The sequence below is a fragment of the Xiphophorus maculatus genome, chromosome 11 (assembly GCF_002775205.1).
Source record: "Xiphophorus maculatus strain JP 163 A chromosome 11, X_maculatus-5.0-male, whole genome shotgun sequence".
In the NCBI taxonomy this organism is placed as follows: domain Eukaryota; kingdom Metazoa; phylum Chordata; class Actinopteri; order Cyprinodontiformes; family Poeciliidae; genus Xiphophorus; species Xiphophorus maculatus.
In genome coordinates, this window is record NC_036453.1 from 18,835,249 (window position 1) to 18,860,790 (window position 25,542).

The following is a 25,542-nucleotide window of genomic DNA, read 5'->3' on the forward strand; positions in this document are numbered from 1 at the left end:
ATTATTTATTTCTGTCTCCCACTCGTCTATTATTCAATACTTTCTAACAAATCACTTACACCCCAATAAAATACACTGAGGCTTGTGTCTGTAACATTACAAAAGGTAAGTTCAAGGGTTACTTCAAAAATGCAACAAATCTTAACATCCATAGACCAAAGGTTTTGTTTACTTTCTTTACTTATATCATTTTCTGCATTTTTGCAGTTATTTTTATGGAATTATTCTGCTACCCTTGTGTGTTTCAAACACAGAGACACTCGCAGACATGTTGTGCTGCTCTCTTTTAATACTTTTTTATCTCTGTAATTTCCACATCATTGGTTATGACTGGTTATTATTCAGTCATAACCAACAAATTCTTCATGCAGAAAGTAAATTGTTATCAGCAAATAACCACTCTAATATCAAAAATAGTCCACAGTTAAGGGTTGACAACAGAAACTCACAGTTTTACTGAACTAAGGTAAGACATTGTATTTTGCCCTTTTATTTAAATAACTTAATACTTGCTGTGTAGTTCAATATGATTCAATGATTCAATTTGTGTAACATAATCAGAAAGATATGTGAGTTATATTTGCACTATGAAATTTATTAGAGCTTACAGATCTTGCTGAATGCAATCAGTTTCACTTGTCAATAATTTTGTTCTTTGAGCATTTGTTTTTCTAAAGATAAACTTAGATAATCAGTACAATGTGATTGCATTTCGCATTCAATTATGTTTTTTTTAAACTACCAGCTTGAGGAAAACTCACATTAACACACACAGAAACTCAAAATTCCTATTGTTACTCTTTATTTATTTTTATTTAGATTCCTACTGGATTACATAGTGATGACATGACCATGCTAACCATGCACAAACAAGGTCCACAGTGTTTGCATAATGTAAGCTGATCGTGATACAGTTGAGTTATGGTATATGAGCAGACCTGAAAATAGTATTTTTCTACATCCATATTTTAGTTAGTAGTCAGAATGCACATGTTTATAAGAAGATAATTTAATGTGCAAAACAGCGCAAATGCAATGGTTATGCTATACATGTTTTCACCTGGGTAATATCACCTTGTAATTTTTGTGTTCAAGAAGTTTAAATAGCTCAAGAGCCTAAAGTCTATTTCCAAGAATGCTGCACACACTTGCTGAAAAAAAACCAAACAAAGAATAATAACATGAACCAGTCACTCTTGTTAAGGCATGTTTTTCTAAAACTTCAATTCCAAACATGGAATATGATACCTGCTATGGTTTATTATTTCACAACCTGCCCAAACAGGTTTTTGCTGAAGCAGAATCTTTATTGTTCTTGCACTGGACAGTGTCAGTCCAATGCCAGTCTTTTGATTCTGCATGACAGATTTACCGAAACTGTGTCTGACAAAGCAAGTTGCTGCTACACATTGCCTTTAATGTGTAGCAATTGATACAATTGCTTCAGCTGTCAACTTGACAGCTAAAGTTTTCCCAGCTGTCAAAATTTTTTTCTGCCTTTTTAAAAATTCATAAATAAAGGGTGCCTGGCTTGATTATTATACCATCATAAATTCACCCCTTTCACCTAGAAAAAAATATTAGTGTGCTATTGTTTGAAAAGTGGTGCAACATCTTTTCTTGACAGCCATCATTTTTGCTCTGTGACATGCACTTAGGGGAATTATTTCAATAAGTTAACAGTCCCATGATAAGGTTTTATAGGGTGAAGAAGAAAATGGTTCTACCAGTTTGGGTGGAGTCTTACTTTCATACTTTCATTCATTAATACATGCATGGATAACACAGCTTGACACAGTCAAGTCAGTGACTCCACCAAGTCAGTGAATATAATCTAAACATTCAGGAAGATGGTAGAGTTTGAAATGCAACAAGAATAGTAATTCTTAATAATTCAATATTATATCAGGTCTATGAGAAATCTGTGCAATTTGTAACAAGCTAATGCAAGAAAGGAAACCTGTGTTTTCTAGTTTCTATTTTATCTAGAACCCTGATATTTAAATTCTTTTTTTTGGTTGTTTTCTACTTCGTCATATATACAAGCACTTTTGAGTCAGCCTACATATTTTTGTCTTTTAAATCAAAAAGAAATCATTCACAGATAAATTCACAAGCTCCATTATCAGCTTGCATTTTTCAGTCAGTCTCTATGGCTCAATTCCTGTAGCTACAATCACACAGGTTGTAGAGTCATAGAAGAAAGTGGATACAAGCAGAAGAGGAAGAGTTAAACCGACAACTAAACGCTTAGCTTGTTTGAGGATGGGGGTGCTACCCCTATAAGCTTCGAATCTGTCATTGGACTAACAACTCCTCGTATCAGATTCTTGTTGCAGTCACCTATGGTGCTCTCAGAAGGGAGCTTTGTGTGTGTGACACTCCCTGTCAGGTCCATCAAGTCCTTAAGAGCTTGGTTGTGGCTCATGAAACCCTGTTCGATTTCATTATCTGGCGAACACTCAGGGATGGATATTAGTTCCACCTTCGAAGAAGGGCTGAAACACATTGTGAGAAAGAAATAGAAGTTAAATGCATTTTAACTGCTTAATTTTCCTGAGGCAGGAAATGTTGTGTCATGTCACAATGGCACACCCTAATGATACCGTAAATACAATTAAGAGCATACAGCTATTAAATAATAGGAGTGCACCGATTGCAGTTTTCTGGCCGATTACCGATCTTTTAAGAAGCCTGAGCTGCTGATTCCAAATTTGACCAATATCGTTTTTTGTTTTTTTTGTCTTAATTGTTGCTAAAAATAGCAAAAAAAGTCACTAAGTTGGCAGCAGTGAGGTGGTAATTATTAACAACAAATGTGCAGACATGACCTGATGGGTGGGTCTATCAGTCAAACCTTTATCACAGCAACGCAAAAGAGGACAGTGTATGTTTTTTAGATATTTGCCCTGGTAGATAAGATTGGTGGAAAATCGGCTTCACATGTAAGTATTGGCTGATCATCCATCTCCAAAATTAAGGAAATTGGGGCCACTTTATTGGTGCACCCCTACTACTAATTTGACCTTAGTTTAAAAACAGATTTTCTGTGGAAGCCTCAGAGATTTGTTATAAAACATTAGTGATTAAACAACATCAAAGACATCACAAAAATGCAACATTCTTGAGTCATTTTGCCAAGAAGATTGGGCAAAAATTTCAATCGTTAGATGTGCAAAGCTTGTTTGAGTTGGTCCATAGTATAAAATCAAAGCAAATTCATTAAAGCTTTCGGTTCTAACACAAAGAATGCGGGGAAAGTTCATAGATTATTAATACTTCTGCGAGGCACCGTAAGTAAGGACTCACCTAACATCCATCGATTGCACATCATCACAGGATTCAGTTCTTTTCACATCTAGCGGTTCCAGCTTGATGACTGGTGGTGATAAATGGACCAACGGTACCATTGTCAAAGAGGATCTACCAACTCCATCGTTAGGCCCCTTCTTAGCCTTTTCAGCTGAGATTGACACATTACTTTGCTGTTTGCTTCCTTCAGAGGTCGGATGGCTGCATTTTAAGGCACTTCCTTCACCCTTCGCTGCTCCATTCATCACACTCCCCTGTCTTTGCATTGCGTTAGCGTCTCCTGTCAGTTCAGTCGACTCTTTGTGAACTTGTGTGGTGATTTTGACAATGGATCTGTGCTGTGTGTTCAGATTCAACTCCATCTCTCTGCCCTTCTGCTTGAATGTGCTGGTGCTGGCCTCTTTGCTGATTTGGCTGCCACAATTCTCTTTACTGGTTTGTTTTTTCTCAGGTCTCTTTTCAGGAACACAGTGTGCCTGTGTGACTGGGTGAGTGTTATTTTGAACTTGTTTACTCTTCTCACTGTCCATCTGTGCTGCTGCTGCTGCCTCTTTCTTGAGGGTAACACTTTCCTTTGTTTCAACCTGCACCATTATCTCCTCTTTTACCTGAAACTCAACCTTTTTGCTTGCCTGCTTGATGACATGAGCTTTGGTAATTACATCCCCTGTGAAAAATACAAAAACATTACAGTGGACTTGAAATGATCTTCCAATATTTCTGGGTATTTCTTTGATCTTGGTTAAAAATGCAGAGCTTATAAAGGTGACCAAAGTCATGGAGAGAGAGCAGGGATCAAAAATAGCCTTTCTTTAATTATAAAACTCAACAATAAAATTGTGTTAAGTTGCACATTGCAGGTCAGTTCCCTACACCATGCTGCCAAAATATTCCAAGGGCATTTAGAAGAGAGGCCTGGCTTTACGGTCAGCTCCCATGATACAGCTACGCAGTGAGGGATGTCCAATCAGCATCAAGAGGAAAAAAATCCTTCACTGCTGCTTCTTCACCTCCACAGGGAGCCACATTTAGCATGCACAGTTATTAGGCAAGTAGCTTTTCTGACATGAGTAGCAGGTAAGAAAACCATCTATTAAAATGATTAAAATCATAGGCATGCAGTTTAGATTTTTGTTATTGGATTAATTGACCTGTGGTGGATCTCAAAAGTTTTCGCACCCCATTTAAGATGTCACTTTTTTCACCTTGTAATATGACATACTGTATGTCCTTATCTGAGAGATTTGGAGAACCTTCAAAAGCCGGAATGGATAAATATGGCTAAGACAAGAGGTGGAACAGTGATTGACTTCTAGCAAATAACTCTGAACACTTTTGCTTTTTTATAAGCAAATATATAGCAAAAAAAAAGTTTTATAGAAAAAGTAAAAGTGTGCAGAGTTATTTGGTAGACGTAAATCAGCATTCCACCTCTTGTCTAAGCAATATTTATTCCTTCTGTCTTTTGAAGGTTCTCCAACTCTCTCAGATAATGAGGGCACATCAGAGTACTCTTCAAAAACACAACATATTTTCTCCCATATTTAGTTCTGAACTCTGGCTATTTCATTGTCATTGCTTTGCTTGCCTAATTAATGGAAAAAAATGTTGGCATTCATTATTTGTGAAGTAAAAAATAAATAAAGCAACTTTGGGGTAGTTTATGACAGTGAACCAGAAACCAGTTCTGATAGCTACTTATGTTCTGTTCTGTTTATTCCTGAAGCTGAAACTTGGACCTGGGAATGACATCAACCCCAGCTAACCTGTGTTGCTAACTCATAGGTTTGGAGGCCAAATTAACTGCAGCTCGCTGTACAAGCATTTAATAAATCAGTTGTTTTTTTGTTTGTTTGTTTTTATTCATGTGTGAAGTGTTTGAATGTACAGTTTTGAACAGTGGTGGTTTTTGAGGCATTGGCTGCTTCTGGACGTAAAACCGATTACCGATTAAAACCGATTATTAAATTAGTTAATAATTTAGTCAGAATTATTAACTAAATTTATCATAATTTTGTGACATCTATTTCATATTATCTGAAAAAATAAATGGGGTAGTGAACAATATTTTGCAATGTTGTGTAGTAATTATGTAAACTATTTTGCCTAATAACTGCACAATCAATCAGTCTTGGTGAATGCAGTTTGCAGTCCCCATGCAAAGTCTGATCTTCATCATGAGACTAAAATGCATGAGCAGGAGCAACAATAGAGTTTGGGGTTTTTTTGTTTGTTTTTTTTATTGTTGGATTCTTTTTTGCACATTCTGAAGAACCAAAGCCAAAGCATCAGAAGTCGCTGCTGTCTGCAAGACTTAGACAATCCAACTCAGAGAAATTAAGATTGCTGTTGCACATGCTTAAGATTTGCTGATAGGAAAAATGAAATCAGAAACCACACATGCCCTGTTTGCATTTTTACAGCAGCAAGGCATACAGCCAAGGAGCGAAATAAGCATGGACAGCAAGCAAACTTAAACACGTTTTCAGGCTGACCGGACGTATACTAACCTGGAGGTAAGACCGGCAACGTCTGCACCTGCTCCTCTTTCTGATTCAGTGCACAACAGAGGCAATGAGGACACAAAACCAAAGAGTCATTAATAATAAAATTTAATAATAATAGCAAAAACAGAAAGTCAAGCAGTCCATAAAAGGAAGTTAGAAGGGGGGGAGCTTGGCTGCGCAATCTGCAGGTGAAAAATGGCCTCTCACAGTACCTTCATGTCAGCTTCACTCTTCCTGGTTCTCTTCATAATCTCCTCAATTCTCTGCAAAACATTTTAAATGGGGATTTACTTTCTGACTATTGAATTAGAATATTTACATTGGAAACTGTAGCCATGAACCTCGGATTGCTTTTGCTAATTTCTGAAGATATTTCTGTTAAACTAAACCTTTTTCCTGAGTTGCCGCTCTTCCTCTTCCTGTTGTGTCTGCTGTTCTCTGCCTTGCCGCTGACGTTCTGTGTCTTCTTTAGCCTGGACCTTTGCTTTGTCTTTCTATTTGTCATAGAAAACAAGTGGAGTTGTTGTAAAAAAAAAATTAAACATCTACAAAAAGAAATATCTATAAAAAGTGAAGATAGTGTTTTCCAAAACTATTCGTATACTTTGTAACATTTTGCCTACACTCTACAAATCTGGCAAGAAGACAAGCTTTGCTGAAAAAAACTCATAAACTCTCTGGTCAGATGACACCAAAATAGAAATGCCTTTAGGGAACTCAACCTTATTCTACCAACACCATTCTCATGAGGAAACGGGGTGGTGGCAGCATAATGCTTTGGGGATGTTCTTTTCCTACCAGAGACAGAAATGCTGGTCAAGATTAACGAAAAAATGGATTTGGCTAAAAACAGGAACCTGAGACATACAACCATAGCAACAATTCAATGGTTTAGATCAAAGCACATCAATGTATTAGAATGACCTAGTCAAAGTCCAAACCTAAATCTAATTGAAGACTGAGTTTGACATTTATTTTCACTCCAGTTACAGCAAGAGTTACAGCTTTAGCTCAGTTTAACAAAATAAACTTAGTTATTTTGTTAGAACTCACAACAAGTGAGTGGAAAACTTCAATGCCACTCAGCTTGGCACTGGGGTTGTTGTGCATCACAAAATATAAACTGTATTCAATGAGTATGAATATCTTTGCAAGGTACTGTACAACCATCAAGTAAAGCTTTATATTTGCCTCATTGTTGTGACTGACCTCTGCCACAATCTGGACCTCCTGTTGCTCTTCCTTTCTTTTGTCTTCCTCCAGCTTGAGCCTGTGATGGTCCATCACATTGTTCCGTCTCACCTCCCCTTGTTGTACCTTCGCTTGTTGCCCCTGTAGCTGCTGAGCAAGCTGCTTCTTCTGTTCCTCTTCCCTCAATCTGATCGAAATTGTCAATATCAAGAGCAAGGATCAAAACTCTATTTTCACAAGTTTAGTCTACAAAGACTCACTGTCCAAACCAGCTGTCAGAACTCCAAATTTTTACAAGGGACTCACCTTTCCTCTTGCTCTTTTTCCTGTTTCCTCTCCTCCAGTTCTTTCTGAGCTCGTGCCTGGCGCCTGCGCTCTGCCAGCAGCCTTGTAGCCTCCTCTGCATTTGTCGTGCCAGCTCCCACTTTTCCTGTGGGTGCGTTTGCAACAGCTTCTAAAAAACATGGGAAAGATGTCGTTAAAATCCTTACATGAAATGTGCGTTGAGATAAATTTTAATGCATTTGTGGGTAAATCTAGCTTCACCTTTGTCTCCATTCTGTCCGTTGACATGCAATCTTCTCTCTGAAGGATCCGGTCTTGGTGACATTTGGTTCCTTCTGTCAGGCGAATGATTCTTCTCATACGTTTCTCTGCTCAAATTCCTAACAAATTGGCCTTGTGAAGATGAGTTTAGGTTTTTAGTTTCTGCATTGGTTCTTGTTGCTGACTCAGCTTTGGGTTGTTCCCCCCTTCTTTCCAGCTTCTTATCCTCTCCTTTCCTGTCATTATTCTGGTTAGGGTGACATCTGGTTGGAGAACGATGATACTGAGGAGAACTGCTGGGAGACTGGGTACGGGTCTTAGACGCTAATCTGCTAAAAGAAAGACTGACGATAGGGAACTGCATATTTGACCTTTCATTTCTGCAACAAATAATCTTACCTGGAGGCAGAGGGAAAAGTCAGCTGCCTAGTGACACTTGCTGGGGATTCAGATCTTCGCACAGGGGATCCACAAACCGGGGAAGCAGTTCTTCTGTCTCGGCGCAGCCGCTCTTTCTGAAAACAGAGTATGAATAAAGCTTAAAACTAGTGTTAATTCAACTGCTGCTCATTTTTTTGTAAGTATGCGTAACACGACATGAAGATCTGACCTTGGGGGTACTGGGAGTGGACTGGGAGCCTCCCTGAAGTCCAGCTCTGTTGGGAGCTGCAGCATTGAGTGCATTGCAGAAAGGTGACCTGTGAGGGCTGCAGGGTGCTGCACAACAGCACACACATTTGAATCAGTTTCTACAACTGAATATCATACAGACAGAAAAGATTTGCCCAGACAGTGTAAAGTGAACTCAACTACAGAATACATAACTTGTATGAACTCATATTCAGAGTCTAATTTGTTGGTGACAAAATGGTGTTATAAAACCAAAGGAAACCAGATGTTGACATACAATGTATAAACAGACACATAGGCTTTAATTTCTCATTTTCTGTGCCACTATCCACAGGTGTTTGTGGGTTTTTTTAATTCTTTAAATAAAATCTTATACTAGTCTGACAATTAGTAAATCTAAAATAAATTTGTTAATCCTAGTTGACCTTAAATTTAATAATTTAATGTGAGACAATGAGGCCAAACTGTGTCTGTAAAAAGTGGATGCAAACATCTAGTTTCCAGAATAATATTCTAATAAATGAATCTTTTTGCAGTAGCATAACCCTAATGAGAAATTTAGTAAAGCTGAACTTTTTGCCAACAGGATTGCATTTAGTGTTCAGCTATAACATCTCACAAGTAGGTGGGATTATAAAGTGATCTTTGCACAATCTCTCTAAATAATCCAGAGTCCTGGCTTCTCTTGTAGGTTCTCTGTGAACTGGGAATGTCCCAGTCGAGTTTGGCAGACTCCATTATATTTGCATTGTGATGGTAGAACAAAAAGGACTCCTTCCTATCATGTCTCTCAAAAACGTTTCAGATGAATGTATTCTTAGTAACTGTTGTAGTCAGTAGTAAGTGTGACTGACATTGGTTATTTTGCTGAATATAGCTACTTCAAAATATTAGACCCCCTTCATCCACCACTGGATATGTGCACTAAAAAAGGCTTTGCGAAATTATGCTGCTACCGTAAAAGACAAATTTATTTTAAGCTTTTTTTATTATTATTATCTTTCCCATGGGCAATTTGTGAAGACAGTGCTGCAGAAATAATTTAAGATTGGGGTTGGAATCACAATATGGGATGATGTGTAATGCATGTTCAAGATTTATACTGGAAATAAATTATCCTCCTTCACATTTCACTGTATCTGTTCATGCATTCAGACCCCGGGAAGGCGCCATGATATTCAAGAATCAGGAGGGGAAAATGAGATTTAATTTCTGTGACTCAATTATTGCATCATAGAAAGAACAATAATGTTTTACCTTGTCAGTGTTTTGTCAAGGTTAGATTTTGTGTAAAGGTTTAACATGAATACTTGCAGTTAGAAAATTTACCTTCTTTTTCCTTAATAAAATATCATGTAAAAACAGTAATCCAGAAACATTGTTTCTGAACTGCCACACTTTAAACAGTGTTAGAAGATTTTAAAAAAGACAAAGACTTGCTGTAAAAAGCACAATCACAAAAAAACAACAAGCCAAGCCCTAAATATAGGCCTCATTGAAAGACACCAGAAATAGTCTTTGTAACTACCTGACATAAGAGCAAGCTCTGAGGAGTGCAGAAGTCATCTCATTGGGCTAACAATATCTGTGTCTATTTTTATTCTAGGTCATGTGTGATTTATCTCTGCATCCGTCTGCTGTTAAAAGCCAAAGTCAGCACCACATGGCTGCTGTCATTTTCTAATCCCAATCCCAGGTTAAAAATGTAAAAGAAAAACTAAACAAACATTCCAAACTCTTCAGACCACTGAGATATCCAAGACATCCTGATCCAATTCTCTTTAGCATGTTCCTAGTTACTGAGGGGATCACTAAGCTGGGAATATTAATCCAGAGGCTGGCTTTTAAGCAGTCTGTGCAGAGTTTTAGTCACTGAAAGCATATGTTTACTAGAGCAAATAATCTGGCCATGGGAGATGGAATAATGGAGGACAGCATGTTCCCATCAACAATTATAAAGTCAGTGATGCTGGTCCATTTTCCGATTGTTATTATTCCTGCAAGGTGGTGCTGTTTGCAAATGTACACCAATACAAATCTGAACAAAAGTGAGCTCATCCACCAAATGATCAACAGAATTGCATTTGCTTAAATTCAGTTCACATCAAGGTCAGAAAATCAGAGTGAATGTTAATCAGTGAAGGATTCTGGTATAACATCTGTCCCTATTTGAATCATGGAGATGTGTGTCCAAGTTTTTGCGGCTCCTCATTTCCTCTAACTCAGTGATGGAGGCTTCCGCTGAGGAGACCAAACAGAGAATAATGAAAGCGGGCTGAGCATATAGATTATCACATATGTACAGTCTCTAGCTAAAATGTTTGTACCTTTTGAGGCTTTCCCAATTTTGTCATGTAGCAAGCAACATTTGGATTTCATTTATGCAAAGTAGAGCAAAATTGTGAAATTGAAGAAACAGAATAAATCTGATAAACATAGCATCTCTGTATTTCTGTTCAGATCTTGATGTGGACTTTGACTGAGCCATTGTGATGCATAAATGTTAGGTGACTAATAGTTATCCTGTCAACAGACTCTCCTACCTGTGGATGTCTCACTGGTGTCCACTAACAAACAATTTAGCGAGATTAAACAATATATTTTATTTTAGCAGTGTCTCAGAAAAGGGGAATTTTAAAAAAACATAGCTTTGCAACAATTTTGACACGAAAAATTTGAAACATATTTGCAGAAACTAAGATGTGATAGAAAGTTCACAGGGTATACAAACTTTTGCAAAGCACTGCATCATATTATATCACAGACCAACACAAAAAGAAGCCAACTCCTCCTGCAACACAGGAAGAGTTTACATTGTTGAACTCCTGTTTCAATCTACGTAGAAACAAACATGGTCACACAGACACTGTAACTGTTGGATGAACATGCGGGAGACGCATTTGGGAGGTCATGGGTGGGGGCTTAACTTTACCAGATCCGCTGACAGCAGGATGGGGGGAGGCAATGCCATGGGAAAAGGCGGAGACAGCAGAGAAAGGGAGTGGGACATTCTCACAGTCACCTAGAGGCAGCAGGCGGAGCAGAGCAGAGCAAACAGAGCATTATGAACAGTTTCTTTGATAAAGGTCTTATCCAGCTGCGGCGAATGAGTGAGAATTAACATACCAGCAGGGATGTGACGATGCAGAGTGAACTGGAATATTGTGTGAGTTTGAAAATGTTTTGTAGTGATGAATGCAGTGACAGCAGAAACGTGAGTGATAATAAATAAAATATTGCTGGTTTTTGTTAGCATTTACCAGCACTGGATTTATTCGCAGAAGTTCAGAACGTGATTTCTACAGATGGAGAAGAGACATCCATGCCGACATGTAATTCTATAATGCCTCTCTGGGAAAAGAGATACAGCAGGTAAAATAAATATTGAAACCATCAACGTTTTTCTCAGTTTGGAAAATGTTTCATGGGATCTTTGACATCTGGTAAAACTCAAGTAGATCATACATGTAATGGTAGTCAAAGCAAATAACCATATTGATAACTTAGAATACATGTTGAGCATGATAAGCAAAACGGGACAGAAGCTAAGAAACTGAAATCTATCAGTATTAAGAAGACATTCAGTATCATTTACCTTACTGATTCAATTCACTTCAAATTCAAAAACATCTTATTAATCCCAAATGGAAATTAAAAGTTGAGCACATATTATTTAAGGTCCCTCAATGATGACCTATATAGAAGACTTTTCATTAACAAAGCATTGAAGTATTTACGACTGGTAAATGCAAAGAGATCTTCATATAAAATTTTAAATGCAGCAAAGTATACTAACAGCAATGCTACAGGTGTATTTCTAAGCTTCTAAATTTTCCAGTGAGTCCCATTCGAATGACAATCTGAAAAGAAGATAATTTGTCCATAAATAAGCCACTGCCAGGTACCTCTTTAAGATTTCTGACAGAGAAGTCAAAAAAATAAGCAAAAAAGTGGTCCAAGAGCTGTCCACATAGTCCAAGACTCAAGTATGGAAAGTCACTGCACTGCTGAACAAAACCATGCTGAAGCTTGTTTAAAGTTTGATGCTGTAGATTTTGACAAACCAGTTAAAATATTAGGAGAATTTGATCTCCTCAGATGAGACCAAAGGTGAACCCTTTGGATGTACTTCCAAAATTTTGCCAAGGAAATTCTTTGTGGATTAATTTGCTCTGAGTTCATTGTATGCATGGATCACTTGAGTCGTTATCGACACGTGGTAAATTCCCTGTTGATGCCCCCATTAGAACTATTTAAACTGAAAAAGAAAACATTGACATGTTCCATACTTATTTGTCTGGTGTATACATTCATGCAAACTTTAATAAGCAGGCCACAAGCAATGGTCGCAGCTCTCATTAAAACATGCGCAATGTTGCATGTGTATGCTAAAAAGGCTTGGGCTAATTTATTTCTTTTTGTTGTTGTTGCAAAATCTTACACGAAAACTTTAGAAAAATTTAACCTTTAATTTTTCTATATTGAGAGGGGTAGAGAAGGAACCCTTGATGCCGTTAGTGCTTTGTAAAAAAATAAACCTTTTTGTTAATAAGCCAGCACTCAGTCTTGTCCTAAAACATTTCACAAGGTTAGAGCATGTAGATAGTGAGAAATCTTTGCCTATTCACTTATTATAATCTTCCTAAAAAAATCTGGAGTCCTGAGTCTTTTCCTGGGTCTCATTTCTTCGTCTGGAAGAATTTTGATTTTGTGTCAGCTGAACCATTGCTGTGTTGTGAATATTTCTCCTGCTGAAATTATAACCATTTTAAATTAAATGGAATATATTTGTCCAGAGAATATGCTCAAACATTTCATTACAAAACACTGATTGCAGGATCCTGTAGCCTTCTCCTGACTTATCAAGACTGATATATTTCCATTTTAATCACATATGCTTTTTGCTTTCCTATTTTAATTAGAGGCCTTTTGTAGACGAAAGATTCCCAGACACTCTAGTCAACTTTAAAATATGTTTTAGTAGTAATCAGTTTAAATAAATTCAGTTGAGCTAATAAGTGGGGAATTAATTGTTTTGCAAAAAACAAACTGTTCTTAACATGAGATGTTTTATTTCTGGGTAAATGTAAGCAAAGGTTGAAGTTTTTCCAGTTAGTCACAGTGAGATTTTGCTTTTCTACTAGGCTTTAAGGCTTTACACACATGTTTAGTAAGAGTCAGTAAGTGTGCAGGGCAACAAAGATCCTTGAGGTTTACAGAACAAACAACATTTGTATCTGAAATTCCCTACCTGCTCCAGGATAACCCCTTCCCCAGCGTTTTGTTCTCTGCTCCAGCTGAAGGCTTCTCTCCAAAGAACGTTTCATGAGGGCCTCAAGCCGCTCCTGCGTGTAACATGGATAAACTTACTTTGTTTAAATTCCCTCACCTCGTCTTGGACTTTGGCATTCCAAAAATATCAGCAGCTATATTCCAAATACTACGCATGAAGTCAAAAGAGCTCAACCTTAACATGCTTTTTAAGTCTGGTACTACACAATGTCAAGGTCTGAAAACAAAACTTTCAAACTCATCTGACCCTCTCCTCCTCGAGCTGCTGCCTCCTCTTCTCCTCCACTGCGGCTCTCCGGAGCTCCTCTTTCTGCCTCTGCTCCTCCAGCCGTTTCCAGCGCTCCTCCACGGTGCGCTCATACTGCAGTTGAGCCCTGCGCTCCTTCTCCCTGATCAGCTGCTCTCTGGCCGCTGCAAGAGACAAGGCTTTAAAACCACAATTTATGGTTTTAAATTATGTTATGTAGTTAAACATTAACATAATTTGTTTGCACTATTTCTGTCAAAAACGGAAATAGTGCAAGTATTAGTCTAAATGTTTCTTCACACATTTAGACTAATAAGTAGCTAAAGTAACATTTGATTCATTTTCAGCATACAGTGCTCTTTAGTTCACATTGTATTATCTATTATCTCTTAGCATTGTAAAGGATTCCAAGAGATGTTCTCATAATCTGGGACATTTGGCAAACTTTTGGACAAAGTGGACAAATAATACCTAGTGAAGATGTGGCATGATGACTAAGATCACAAAAATCTGGTTTTGAAGTTAGAATACATATTTTTTAAGTTTATTGTAGCTTGCACCTATGAGCTAGACTAAGTTTGATTTCGCCTGTCTCTCTATGTTCAAGATTAAATCACTGAGATAAAATCCTTGTCACCATGGGGCAACCACTGGCGAAGCAAGATTATCTCCTAGTCGAAGACCTACTTTTGTAGACCATTCAGTGTTGCTCTCAGACTTTCCATGGTGACACAGCTCATCATATCAGGAACCCAGTGAACTCTAAATGAATCTTCTACAAGAAGAGCCCTCATACAACCCATTAAGGTCCACAGATATTATATCACAAGCAAACCTTACAAAGAAAGCTTTGAGCAAAAATAAAAACAAGATATCAACCTACCCAGACTCCTCTCCCTCTCCTCTCGTCTCTCTTTGGCTAAACGCATCCTGTCGTCAGTCTTCATGTAGCCTTCCTGACCTAAAAGATTAGTAATGATGTCAGAAAAAGTCGGCAAGACTGCAGTAGGGATTGCATCGTCGGGGCGGAACACTCACTTTGTTTCCCTCCATGATTGTTACTTGTTAGATGTGAAGGGGATGCATGTCCGTTCATGTGTGGCCTCTTCTCTGCGTTAGATGGAGCTGGAATCAAAACAATCACCTGGGGGTTAAAACGCATTCTCGGATTGTCCTGAAAAGGACTTCAGCACTAAGCGGCAGCACTGCTTTTCTGCCAGCAGGGGCGGACATGCATTCAATTGAAGGAAGCTTATGTGTGTTAAATGCATTGTGTTGCAAAATGCCTTATGTCGAGGACGAACCGCGACACCAGGCCATAGAGATGTGCTCATCACTTTACATATGCTGACTGTCCTTTCTTGTTAGTGTTGCTGAGTTGTAATCAGCTCCTGACAACAATGAAACCTGACATCAGGATATCCAAATAAAGCCTACAGATAAAGTTTGTGGGAACCTCCTAGAAATTGGATAAGAGTCTAAATCTTTGTACTTTAAGGGACTTTTATCCAGATGATATCACGTGGAAATAAAGTGGGATTTATGTGACTGAAGCACGAGAGACGGAGAAAGGATTACTCACTTGTTTTTCCCGTCCGACCAGGAGAGCTGTGACTGTTTGTCGGCGATTTCTTGTCAGGAAGAAGGGTAATGGATGGTAGCTCCATCTTTTCACCTAATGCACAATGTAATGACAGTTCACAGGGGTGATTTTCTTGCATTAACAATAAAATGCATGGAGAAAATGCTCTGGAGCTGTAATGGCAAGCTGTATGTGGACGATGAGTGTGAGCCAGCAGTCGGGGTTGACAGATTAAGGAAATGCTCCCTTTCAACTCATAACATGTACTGAAACAAGACTATAACTTGGCCTGGGTCAGTGTTAAAATTTAAGATTTTAAAAACATAAAAAAATATCAATGATACCATTTGGATGATTTAAAGTCCCTTTGATGAGTTAAAGACCTTTTGACTATAAGTCACAGTTTCTTATATGACGGCATAAGAAAGTGCTAGAGTGTACTGTAGGAGAGGGACAGTACACTGTCCCTCTCCTACCTAATGCTGTGCATTGCTAGACTGTTTATTAAAATCTATATAGAAACAAATGCAGAAGCAATTAAACGTTTTTATAATTTCAATTTTTTGTGAATACTGTGAAACTGTGTTTTACTTAATCTGCATTATCATATTGTAAAAAAAAAATCTCACATCAATCAATTACAAACAGACACAAGGAATAAAATCATTCACAGTTATAGTCAAAGATTTTGCAATAAAGCTAATAAACATGTAATACGTTTTAATATGGCAGGCTGAATTTTGTCAGAGCCTTCCTGACAAAAGCAGTGTAAACTGCCATATAAAGCATTTAATCCCACAAATTCACTGAATCAATATGTGCATCACAAGCTAAACTGTCAACAAACAGTCACTTCACTCCATCAAGTGAATTACTTGGTTTACGTCAGAGGTCAAACCTGGCATGTAACACTGATGAGGTCCGAGCTTGAATGTGCTTTACCCAGTGCTGCTCAGGTCTAATTTCAAAGTTCTCGACTGGCTGGATTAAACACACTGATTACAACATTTGTACAAAAACACATTTTATTGATGCTTCTGAGGGCACAATAAACCCATTAGGTAATGAATCAGGTGGTTTTAGAGAAGCCTTTACGTTTTCGAAGCACTAGCGACCCCAAGAGGGGGAGGAGGGGTCAATGACCACCCTGCTCCGTAAATAAATGGAAACGTTTTCATTTATTTAAACACATAAATATCTACTTGTTTAGTCTTTAGAGCATGTGACCTTTTAATGACAAAATATTAAGCTTCCATAATATACTGCTTGACACCTCGTTAATATATGATGCTGAAAGAAAGAAAGGAAGGAAGAAAGAAAGAAAGAAAGAAAGGAAAGAGGAAAATTGCCCTTTTGAATTTTTATAAGTAGAATAAAGCTTCCACTAATCCCAAACTCTACTTTCTATAAACTGTATTGATAATATTTAGTTCAATTTACACTGGACTTTTGTAAGTACCAGATTTCTAACTACTGCATTAATTTTACCATAATGATAGTGAGGTAATCCAGCCCTTTGAAATTGTTGCATATGGTGTACCTGCTTTGAGGCCTACATTTTTTGTCACATAAACCAATCACATTAGAATTAACGTTAAAACAAAAGGTATTTATTTTTATTGTTTTGGTGTTAGCGCCTAAACTATGGCTGTAAATCTTAGTCCTTGGTTTTCAGTTGACTTTTTTCTGTTAGAAGCAGTGAGCACTGAAAAGGGCCAATCTGCTCTCATTGCATCTAATTTGATCTGGCCTGCAGGGAAATGTGCCCTCTTTCAGGGTGGGGAGTGTGGAAACTCATTTAAAGTAAAATATTAATCTTAATCGAGTTTAATATTGTCTCATGCTTCAATCATCACAGAATTGATGACGAGAATATAATCCATGAGCATGTCATGTTTATAGGAAGTTGTCTTTTCTTCTTTTGTATTTCAACGCTTTCGTTGATGTGAATCGCTTTGTCTAAAATGATCATCTGAATTCACGTATCAAGCCGAAAAACAAAGAAACACACATTTGGCACGTTTCTTCCGCGTGTTATTAATTAATTTTAGGAAGCTTTATTATAGAAAAATACCAAGATCTGCACAACAAATCGGATAAGTGCAGACATCACAGAAAGCGGTGATCAGTTGCGTCATCCATGAGTCTGCTTTTAATCCCGGCGTAAATACAACAGCGCAGTTTCAAACCTGTCCAAAATAAACCTTGCATGAACCTTACCTGTCACTGCAATGGATGGCGTGTTCGTTTTCGCCATGGATTTCAGCTGCGATCTGAGCCAGAAAACAAAGAAATGAATGAGTTAGCTGTTGTCCCACCAAATCAGTCCGCAGTGATGCTGATGCAGGTACCTGTTTTCCTCCAAAACAACAGCAGCGGCAAGAGCAACTCCAAAAAAAAAAAAAAAAAAACATGAGCCACCACGGTGGACAAAGACAACCGAGACGTGCAGCTCTAGGGACTGAAGGTCATTAGAAAAGGCTGAGAGGATGTGGATGAGGAGATCGATGCTGCTGGATGATGGAGCGCATGCGATCGGTTGCGTGAGCGCGCACTGTTACCACGTTGCGCACAGCACGCAGCTTAGCTAGGTCCAACTCTAGCAGTGAACATAACAGAATGCACATACTGGCCAATAATTCGCGGTCATATCCACATCATTAAACTATCATTGTTCATAATATTTGACAGTTCTAGTAAACGTCCATTCAGTAATTAATTTCACTAATTAAATTATATACCTCCACGCAATATTTTTAAGCCTTTTGTTAATTAAGGCTATATATGTAACGGGGATTGCCATTGCGATTGCCGATGTGATACTGTAGTGGCGGTAGCGCTTAGTTCTCGGTATTGAGGTATAAAGAAAAAGTAGTAGAAGAAGAAGAGTGGGCGGAGCAAGCGGCCCCGGAAGGACAGGGCCTTAGTTGGGTAGAAGGACGGGTACGTGTTGAACTGAGCTGTGTAGTCTCTGTGGAGGGAAAGATGCTGACCAATATCTCCAATGTACTGAGGGCCTGCGCTCAGAGAAATGTAAGCTAAACTATTTTTTAAACCCATGTTGTGTCCCAGTTAGGCTCTGGCTAATCTGCCTTGCCATTGAAATCGCGCGGTGTTTACCCTATATAATCTGTCAGCTGTTTTCTGACCTTGTGAGGCCGGTGCTGGTAGCAGGTCTGGCTAACGAAGCTAACTCCTGCAAACATATCCACAATAATTGTATTTCTCAGCGCTTTGACCAACATAGACTCAATTATTTAGCTTTGTGTGCCTTGACTTTGTGTTTAATGTATAGTCAAGCACAAACGTTACCGTTTCTGTTGCTGTCTGTTGTAAACCGGAAAAAAAAACACAACAACTTCACAGGTAGCTTAGCTGTTTCACAAATCAAGAAGTTATGCTTTAGTATGCACTATAAGAACTTTCAGACTTGCATTTTAATAGAATAAAATAAAATTAGTTTGTTTATAGATTGACGTTCATCTAGAATAGTGGCTTTATTAGAAATCTTGGCAAAAATCTGAACTGAAAGAAGTGTTAAATGAGAATAGGATTATCTATAACGTTTTATTAGCATACATTATTGTTTTTCATTTTTACTTAACTTTAGATCAGCTTGAAACCTGCTGAAAGTTATGATCCACAATTACAAAAACTTTTGTTCTAGAAAAAAAGGAATAAAATAGACATCACTCTGGAACGTCCAACAAGCAACATTTCTGTCTTTTATTAGTGAGTAGAAATTAATGCAACTAATTTACTTGTAGCCATTGTTAATCCAAAAAGGCCACACCTGTTATTGCGATGCAGTATTTAAATAGTTTGAAACAGACTATTCTGACTAAACAAATACATCGATTCTACAAACATTATTCATTTTAAAAAAGGAATCATTTAAAATTAAACATAAATGTATCTAATTTTTGATGAGGTACAATTTCAGGGGGAGGGCGTTTTAAATCGTAATTTTTAAGAATATCTGGTATCTCTTAGTAACACCGACAGTTACTGACAGTGGAATTGATTTTATTTTGAGTGATGTGAGAAAGTTACGAAACATTTGCTGATTTTTAAACCTGTTGTGTTCTCTGGCCCTACGATAGGGAGCTGCAGCTGTCGTGTCAGCACGGACCTATTCGGACTTCACAACCCAGGCAACGTTTGAAGTAAAGGTATGTTTCAGAAACTAACCCCTGGTTCCCAAAGCTTTGGTCATTGAGATTAGGCTGTTGAGATCCTCTCCAACAGTAAAATAATATTTATCCTATAATTGTTTCAGAACATGTATTACAGTCCTAATAAACATATAGAAAAACAAGAATATTGCTAGTTGATGATAATTTTGTGTACTGTTAAGTTGATCTACTCCACTCAGTTCACCAGTTTTTCCAAGTTTGTTTGTTACCAGACAACAAAAGCACTATGTTATACACTCTATTAAATTGTCCAATGCATATTTAGATTTCTCACTTATTTGTTTTTTATTTCAAGAAATGTGACGTCTTCAAGCTGGACGAGGCCCCTGCAACTCAGGTGGTTATGACGCGGGACGAGGGTCTGCAGTACTACCGCACCATGCAGACTATGAGGCGGATGGAGCTGAAGGCCGACCAGCTGTACAAGCAGAAGATCATCAGAGGGTTCTGTCATTTATATGATGGCCAGGTGAATATAACGCTTCTTAGCTTGTTTGCACCAGTCCATACAGTGCAAATACACAGATTCACTGTATTATTCAGGAGTAATTTATGCTTTTCACTAGAAGCTGTAAGAAATTGTTAGGGTAAGGTATGTGTCTATATATGTGAATTTGTCTGCTTTCCATGTGCAGGAAGCTTGTGCTGTTGGTATCGAGGCATCAATTAATCTAAAAGACCACCTGATCACAGCATACCGTGCACACGGCTACACTTTAACAAGGGGAGGAACCGTCAAGGAGATCATGGCTGAACTCACTGGTGAGTCTGCAGTGCCAACTGATTCATCTCAAGATGGATTAAGTTCCTGCATAGATTTAGCACTCGACACTAGATTATAGTGTAAAAGTTATTTATTTCAGCATCTGTTGGAAATGTTTATAAAGACAATTTAAATAGTTTTTGTGTGAACATCACACAGGACAGATCTATCCGTTGATATTGACGAGAAAATAAATCCCACAACTATAGTGAAAGCAGAAGCTGCAACAAGATAGAAATCTAACTTTCTGTAAAGCAGACCGGATACATTTGTCAAACTAGTGACAGTCTAAAACCTAGGTTGCATAAGAGATGAGCTTCTGTGGTCTGCTGTGCTGTGAAGCGGGGTGATAATGGTGTAATTATCTGCAGCTTTGATGTCTGCACTGTAAATACATGTTGTCATACTGCGGCACTAGCAGGTCAGCCCAGGTTACAGGATCACCTGTGTTTGCCCATGTTTAATTGTGAAATGCTTGAACTATAGATAACAACTCCCTGCCTTGTTCTTGATGTCTGTTTATTTTTTATATGCAGGCAGAAGAGGCGGTATTGCAAAGGGCAAGGGAGGCTCTATGCATATGTATTGTAAACATTTCTATGGAGGAAATGGAATTGTCGGTGCCCAGGTAAGTTGCTGAACTCTTAGACAACGTGTGTGATGTCTCAATGGGTAACCTTTTATTTTCTCGCACGCTGAGTAATTTGTTACTAGTTTTGGGAGAGAACTAAAAAGAAATCAGAAAAATCTTTATTCTACATGTTAATGATAACTTTAACTTAGGTGTATCTGTTTCTTCAGGTTCCTCTGGGTGCAGGTGTGGCGCTCGCCTGCAAATATAAGGGCACAGATGAGCTTTGTGTCTGTTTGTATGGTGATGGTGCTGCCAACCAGGTATGAGTCACTAATCTCTGGCATTTTACATCTTGAGTTGTAAGAATTTGAAGCAGTTACTCTCAAAAGCTTTTTTTTTTTTCACCGTAGCATTTATCACCTGCTTTACAGGATGAAAAAATGCTGTGTGACCAATAGTATATATATTTTCCGTCAAAGGTTTACAAAAATACAAACGTCTTTTAATTTTGGTCTGTTTCTTCTCTCGAGAGGAACAAATGCTTAAAATATAACGTCAATGATTTTTAAAAGCAGATTAAAAACTGGTTGATGGCTGCAAAAATTGTTTTAAGATACAATTTTAGAAGGTACTTTTGAACAAGTATCACTGTCCTTTATGCATATTTTTGAACGTGTATATGTACTTTTGTCCCTTAACAATTTTTAGAACACAGGAAATTCAAAGTTATTCAGCAAATTCCTGTTTTAAAATGTATTAAGTGGATCTAAATATCTGACTCTAGCCTCACATTGTTTTTCTGAATGTTTTCTGAGAAACATTTAAACATTTAATTTGAAAATTAGTCATGGAAAATCAATCAGACTATATTTTTTCTGAATTTCTTAAGTGAGCAAGTAACATAAAAAATATTTTCTTGTGTGTGTTTCAGGGTCAAATCTTTGAAACCTACAACATGGCAGCTCTTTGGAAATTGCCTGTTATCTTCATCTGTGAGAACAACAGGTACGGCATGGGGACATCAGTGGAGCGAGCCGCAGCCAGCACTGACTACTTCAAGAGGGGAGAGTTTATTCCTGGTCTCAGGGTACAGATTTTTACTTACCTACTTAAATCTTTTTTTGCCAGCATAATTCAACAGAGCATGGATCACTATAATATTATTTTTGGGGAGGTTTAAAAGGCAAGGCCAGTGTATTTCTGTACCCTCCTATATACAGAGTATTTCAAAGAGCTTTACAGGAAAACACCATAAATAAGTAAAGATGCGTACATTTTCTGAACAATAGTGAAAAATTTAAGTATCACATAAAGTTACAATCCAATTTTAAATTAGAAAATTTGGAATGAACTGATAAATGATTAACTCTTATGGAAAAACATGTTTAAAGAGTAATGTTTTTATTTCTGACATGAATCTGATCTGAGGAGTTTGATACCTGGCCAACAACAATAATGTTCAGTGCCCCATACACCATCAATAAGAATTTGAATTATATTCTTTTACAAACAGGGAGCAAGTGCAGTAATACGATGCATTTCCTGTTGTTGGTCACAACTCTGGTAGCAGGATTTTTGATGAGATCCTGCTGACTTTTGCAAAATTCAGTAAATATTCTGATAATGTTGCCTAAAGCTGCAGATCAATTGTACAACTTTAGCCGTAAAAGGAATAGCTGATACTATTTTGCTTAAAAGGTATATACTGTAGTTGATATCACACTTTTTAAAAAAATATTTATATTTGGGTTAATACTGATATGTGAATATTAAAATAACGGTGTAGATGTCAACTGGGAATTTTTTAAAATAAAAAAATTGATTTGAGTTGCTCAGTTATTGTAAAAACTGAAATTATGATTTAATGTCAACTTAGTAAGTTTAATTTTCAGCATTGCTAAGATAGCAGTACAAATTATTCATTCACTATTGAGATTTTATTACTACAGGTTGTCTGGAATAACCTACCTTAAAAGTGAATAAAGTGAGTAGTGTGGTTAAAAACTGGTCTACAATTTGGGATTTTAGGCCTAATCTTATCCAACTTGTAATGACTATTTGTTGCAAGCATAGATTCTTTCAGAAGAGCTTATAATGATTTATTAAAATGATCTTTTTGCCTCCAAGGTTGACGGTATGGATATTCTGTGTGTTCGGGAAGCAACTAGATTTGCAGCTGATCACTGCCGGTCTGGGAAGGTTAGCCTTAATAATATGCTTTAAAAGTTATTACTGCTGCTGTTTTTTTATGCTAAACATTTACTACTGTTCATCAGGGTCCAATACTCATGGAACTACAGACATACCGTTACCATGGACACAGTATGAGCGACCCTGGTGTCAGGTACTTGATCACAGCACCTCAGCTGTTTTGCTTTTCTTGCTACTAATATGAAAATGTTAAATGTCATGTTCTCTGTGCTGCTGCCCTTCTTGCTTCTGGCTTGTTTTCAGTAGTCTTCATATACTTTCCTTCCCTCTGTAGTGTCCTTTCAATAACAACACCCGGGGAGAAACTGAGTACGCACTAATCCTGCTATTGGCTGTTGCTGATTAACCTCTGTAGAATAATAGAAAATCAGAGATAAAATCGTTCTAATTCTAATTTGGATCCTGCAACATTGGTACACAGGAAGTACAGATTTTGCACAACAGGTCGAAATATGATTCATTAGCTGCTATATGTTGCAGGAAACCATGTTCTGTTTTCTTTTCAAATCCTTACATTTGGATAGAGTGTACAAATGTGATTACTGTAGTCAATCCCTGCAACGTCCCTGCACCAATCTCTGCTCCTCTAGCTACCGCACACGTGAAGAGATCCAGGAGGTCCGCAGTAAGAGTGACCCCATCTCCCTGTTGAAGGACCGCCTTCTCAGCAACAACATGGCCAGCGTGGAGGAGCTTAAGGTAGCAAATACTTTGAAGTTGAACAAGTTTGTATCAGATTTTATTTGTTAAAAAAATTTTACAGAATTGTTTTTTTTCATGTAGCTGCATAGACGATTGTCATTGCTCGAGTAGCTGCTCTGTACGTGTTGGTTGCCACTAAGCTTTTGTTTTGTCTGTGTTACATCTGTAGGAGATCGATGTGGAAGTGAGGAAGGAAATCGAAGATGCAGCTCAGTTTGCCACCACGGATCCCGAACCCCCCCTAGAGGAGCTGTGCAACCACATCTTCTCCAACAATCCACCGGTTGAGGTGCGCGGCACCAACCCGTGGGCCAAACTGAAGTCTCTCAGCTAAAGTCTGAGTTGCTTCGTCAGTTCTACTGTAACTCAAGTCCCCATACTGTTATGTGAACACACTTCACATGATGCACCATATTTGAGTGCAGTATGTGAACTCACATAGCGCATCATATCCAGAGCTTTAACCATTATTTTTTTTGCCACTTTTAAACGATGAGAACAAACATGTTCTCAGAGTTAAACTGACATTAATTGGTTCAACTTTCAAGTTTCTTCTTATTTCACCTCTCTAATCTGTATGGGGTCTCCATTCAAACACAGCTAAAACATCTGGACTTATTTATCACTCTTATTCACTAATGGTGAGTGGGTTTTTTTTTTGTTTGTTTTTTTACCCTTTTCAAATCAACTTTTTCATTCTTGATACTTGGATTAGACTGTTTCTGACATTAAAATTAAAATGAATATGGTGAAACACAAAACAGTTGGGAGATGGGTAATTTGAAGTGCATTTGGTTCACATCGTTGCCACATTCTCACTGAAACATGTATTTATACTTTTAAGATATTTTGACTGTGAGCCATATGAGCAATATATTTTAAATTGCCAGTCCCGATGAATTATTTGAAGTTCCCATCTATGAATTTAGCACTTCAAATAAGTACCTATGATGCTTTTCTTAAGCTTCTGTATTTAAACGTGTTTTTTTCTTGAGCGCTAAGCTCTTGAAATTCTGTTTGCCCCCATGGGAGTATGGATAGTGTATTCCATATTTACCTTTTTGTTGTTACGCTCTGGACATTGTTGAGGTGCAATAAATCTCACTCTTCGTGTCAAACCCAGCTGCATGTCTTTGAACTCTTTTCTCCTTAACTGTAAATGATAGTGTTTCCTCAGGCAGTTTGTACCCAGACATTTCGGACCTTTCATGACAAAAATACCTCAAAAGGTTTGATTCAACCAGTATGTTTCCATTAAAAATGCCACATTAAATAAGAAGTGCAGAGGTTTTTTGTATCTGTATGTGCCTGACCCAGATAATCATGTGCCTGACAGAGCTAAATGTGCTGAATGTGGCTTGTCGTCTTTGGTTTACTCCATAATCAGAGATATGAATTTACATTTGTTGTAGCTTCTCAGTGATTTTTAGAGAGAAACTGATTGTGGATGTAAAGTATGTCATATATATCCAAAATTCTGGGAGTCAAAATTCCACTGAATGTGTATTTATAGTAGTAATAAATCTTACAGCCTTGATATAAACTCATCTTTCCAAATTGAAGACTTGTTAAATCTTGGTTAAGTATTTCTGATCTTGCAGCATTTTATGACATTACGTTATTCACTAAAGATGGTTATTTTACCAGATGTAGCAACTGTAATTATTAGAAGGTGGTGCATCAGAATTTCCATTTTCAAACATATTTGACAACATACTGTACATGGTACATTGTTGTGAACATGCTTGCATGTCTACACAAGCTGTTGGCAGCAAATACAACTTTTAAC

General features: G+C 37.7%; 2 protein-coding genes across 7 annotated transcripts; one reads left to right on the forward strand and one right to left on the reverse strand.

The window, feature by feature from the left end:
- Positions 1-791: 791 nt before the first annotated feature.
- Positions 792-18,037, reverse strand: LOC102222781 (MAP7 domain-containing protein 2-like). 6 transcript variants are annotated; one of them, XM_023342766.1, is made up of 18 exons: positions 17,659-18,037; positions 17,528-17,580; positions 15,308-15,400; positions 14,764-14,850; positions 14,609-14,686; positions 13,726-13,904; positions 13,438-13,531; positions 11,119-11,208; positions 8,167-8,273; positions 7,956-8,071; positions 7,557-7,888; positions 7,317-7,461; positions 7,029-7,197; positions 6,209-6,313; positions 6,032-6,082; positions 5,823-5,862; positions 3,310-3,979; positions 792-2,498 (listed from the first exon to the last, which is right to left on the reverse strand). In XM_023342766.1, the coding sequence occupies exons 2-18, from the start codon at positions 17,562-17,564 to the stop codon at positions 2,243-2,245; spliced, it is 2,649 nt and encodes an 882-aa protein (XP_023198534.1). In that variant the 5' UTR covers positions 17,565-17,580; positions 17,659-18,037; the 3' UTR covers positions 792-2,242. The 6 variants fall into 6 exon arrangements, with proteins under 6 accessions (XP_023198534.1, XP_023198532.1, XP_023198535.1 ...); XM_023342764.1 differs by having other exon boundaries at positions 7,317-7,464; positions 17,659-18,035; XM_023342767.1 differs by having other exon boundaries at positions 7,317-7,464; positions 13,726-13,889; positions 17,659-18,033.
- Positions 18,038-18,196: 159 nt separating this feature from the next.
- LOC102234273 (pyruvate dehydrogenase E1 component subunit alpha, mitochondrial-like) lies at positions 18,197-24,875 on the forward strand. Its single transcript, XM_005802923.2, has 11 exons — positions 18,197-18,340; positions 19,411-19,479; positions 19,799-19,972; positions 20,139-20,265; positions 20,803-20,894; positions 21,068-21,160; positions 21,772-21,927; positions 22,968-23,039; positions 23,117-23,184; positions 23,642-23,750; positions 23,923-24,875. Exons 1-11 carry the CDS (start codon positions 18,293-18,295, stop codon positions 24,085-24,087), a joined length of 1,173 nt encoding a protein of 390 aa, XP_005802980.1. The 5' UTR covers positions 18,197-18,292; the 3' UTR covers positions 24,088-24,875.
- Positions 24,876-25,542: the final 667 nt, after the last annotated feature.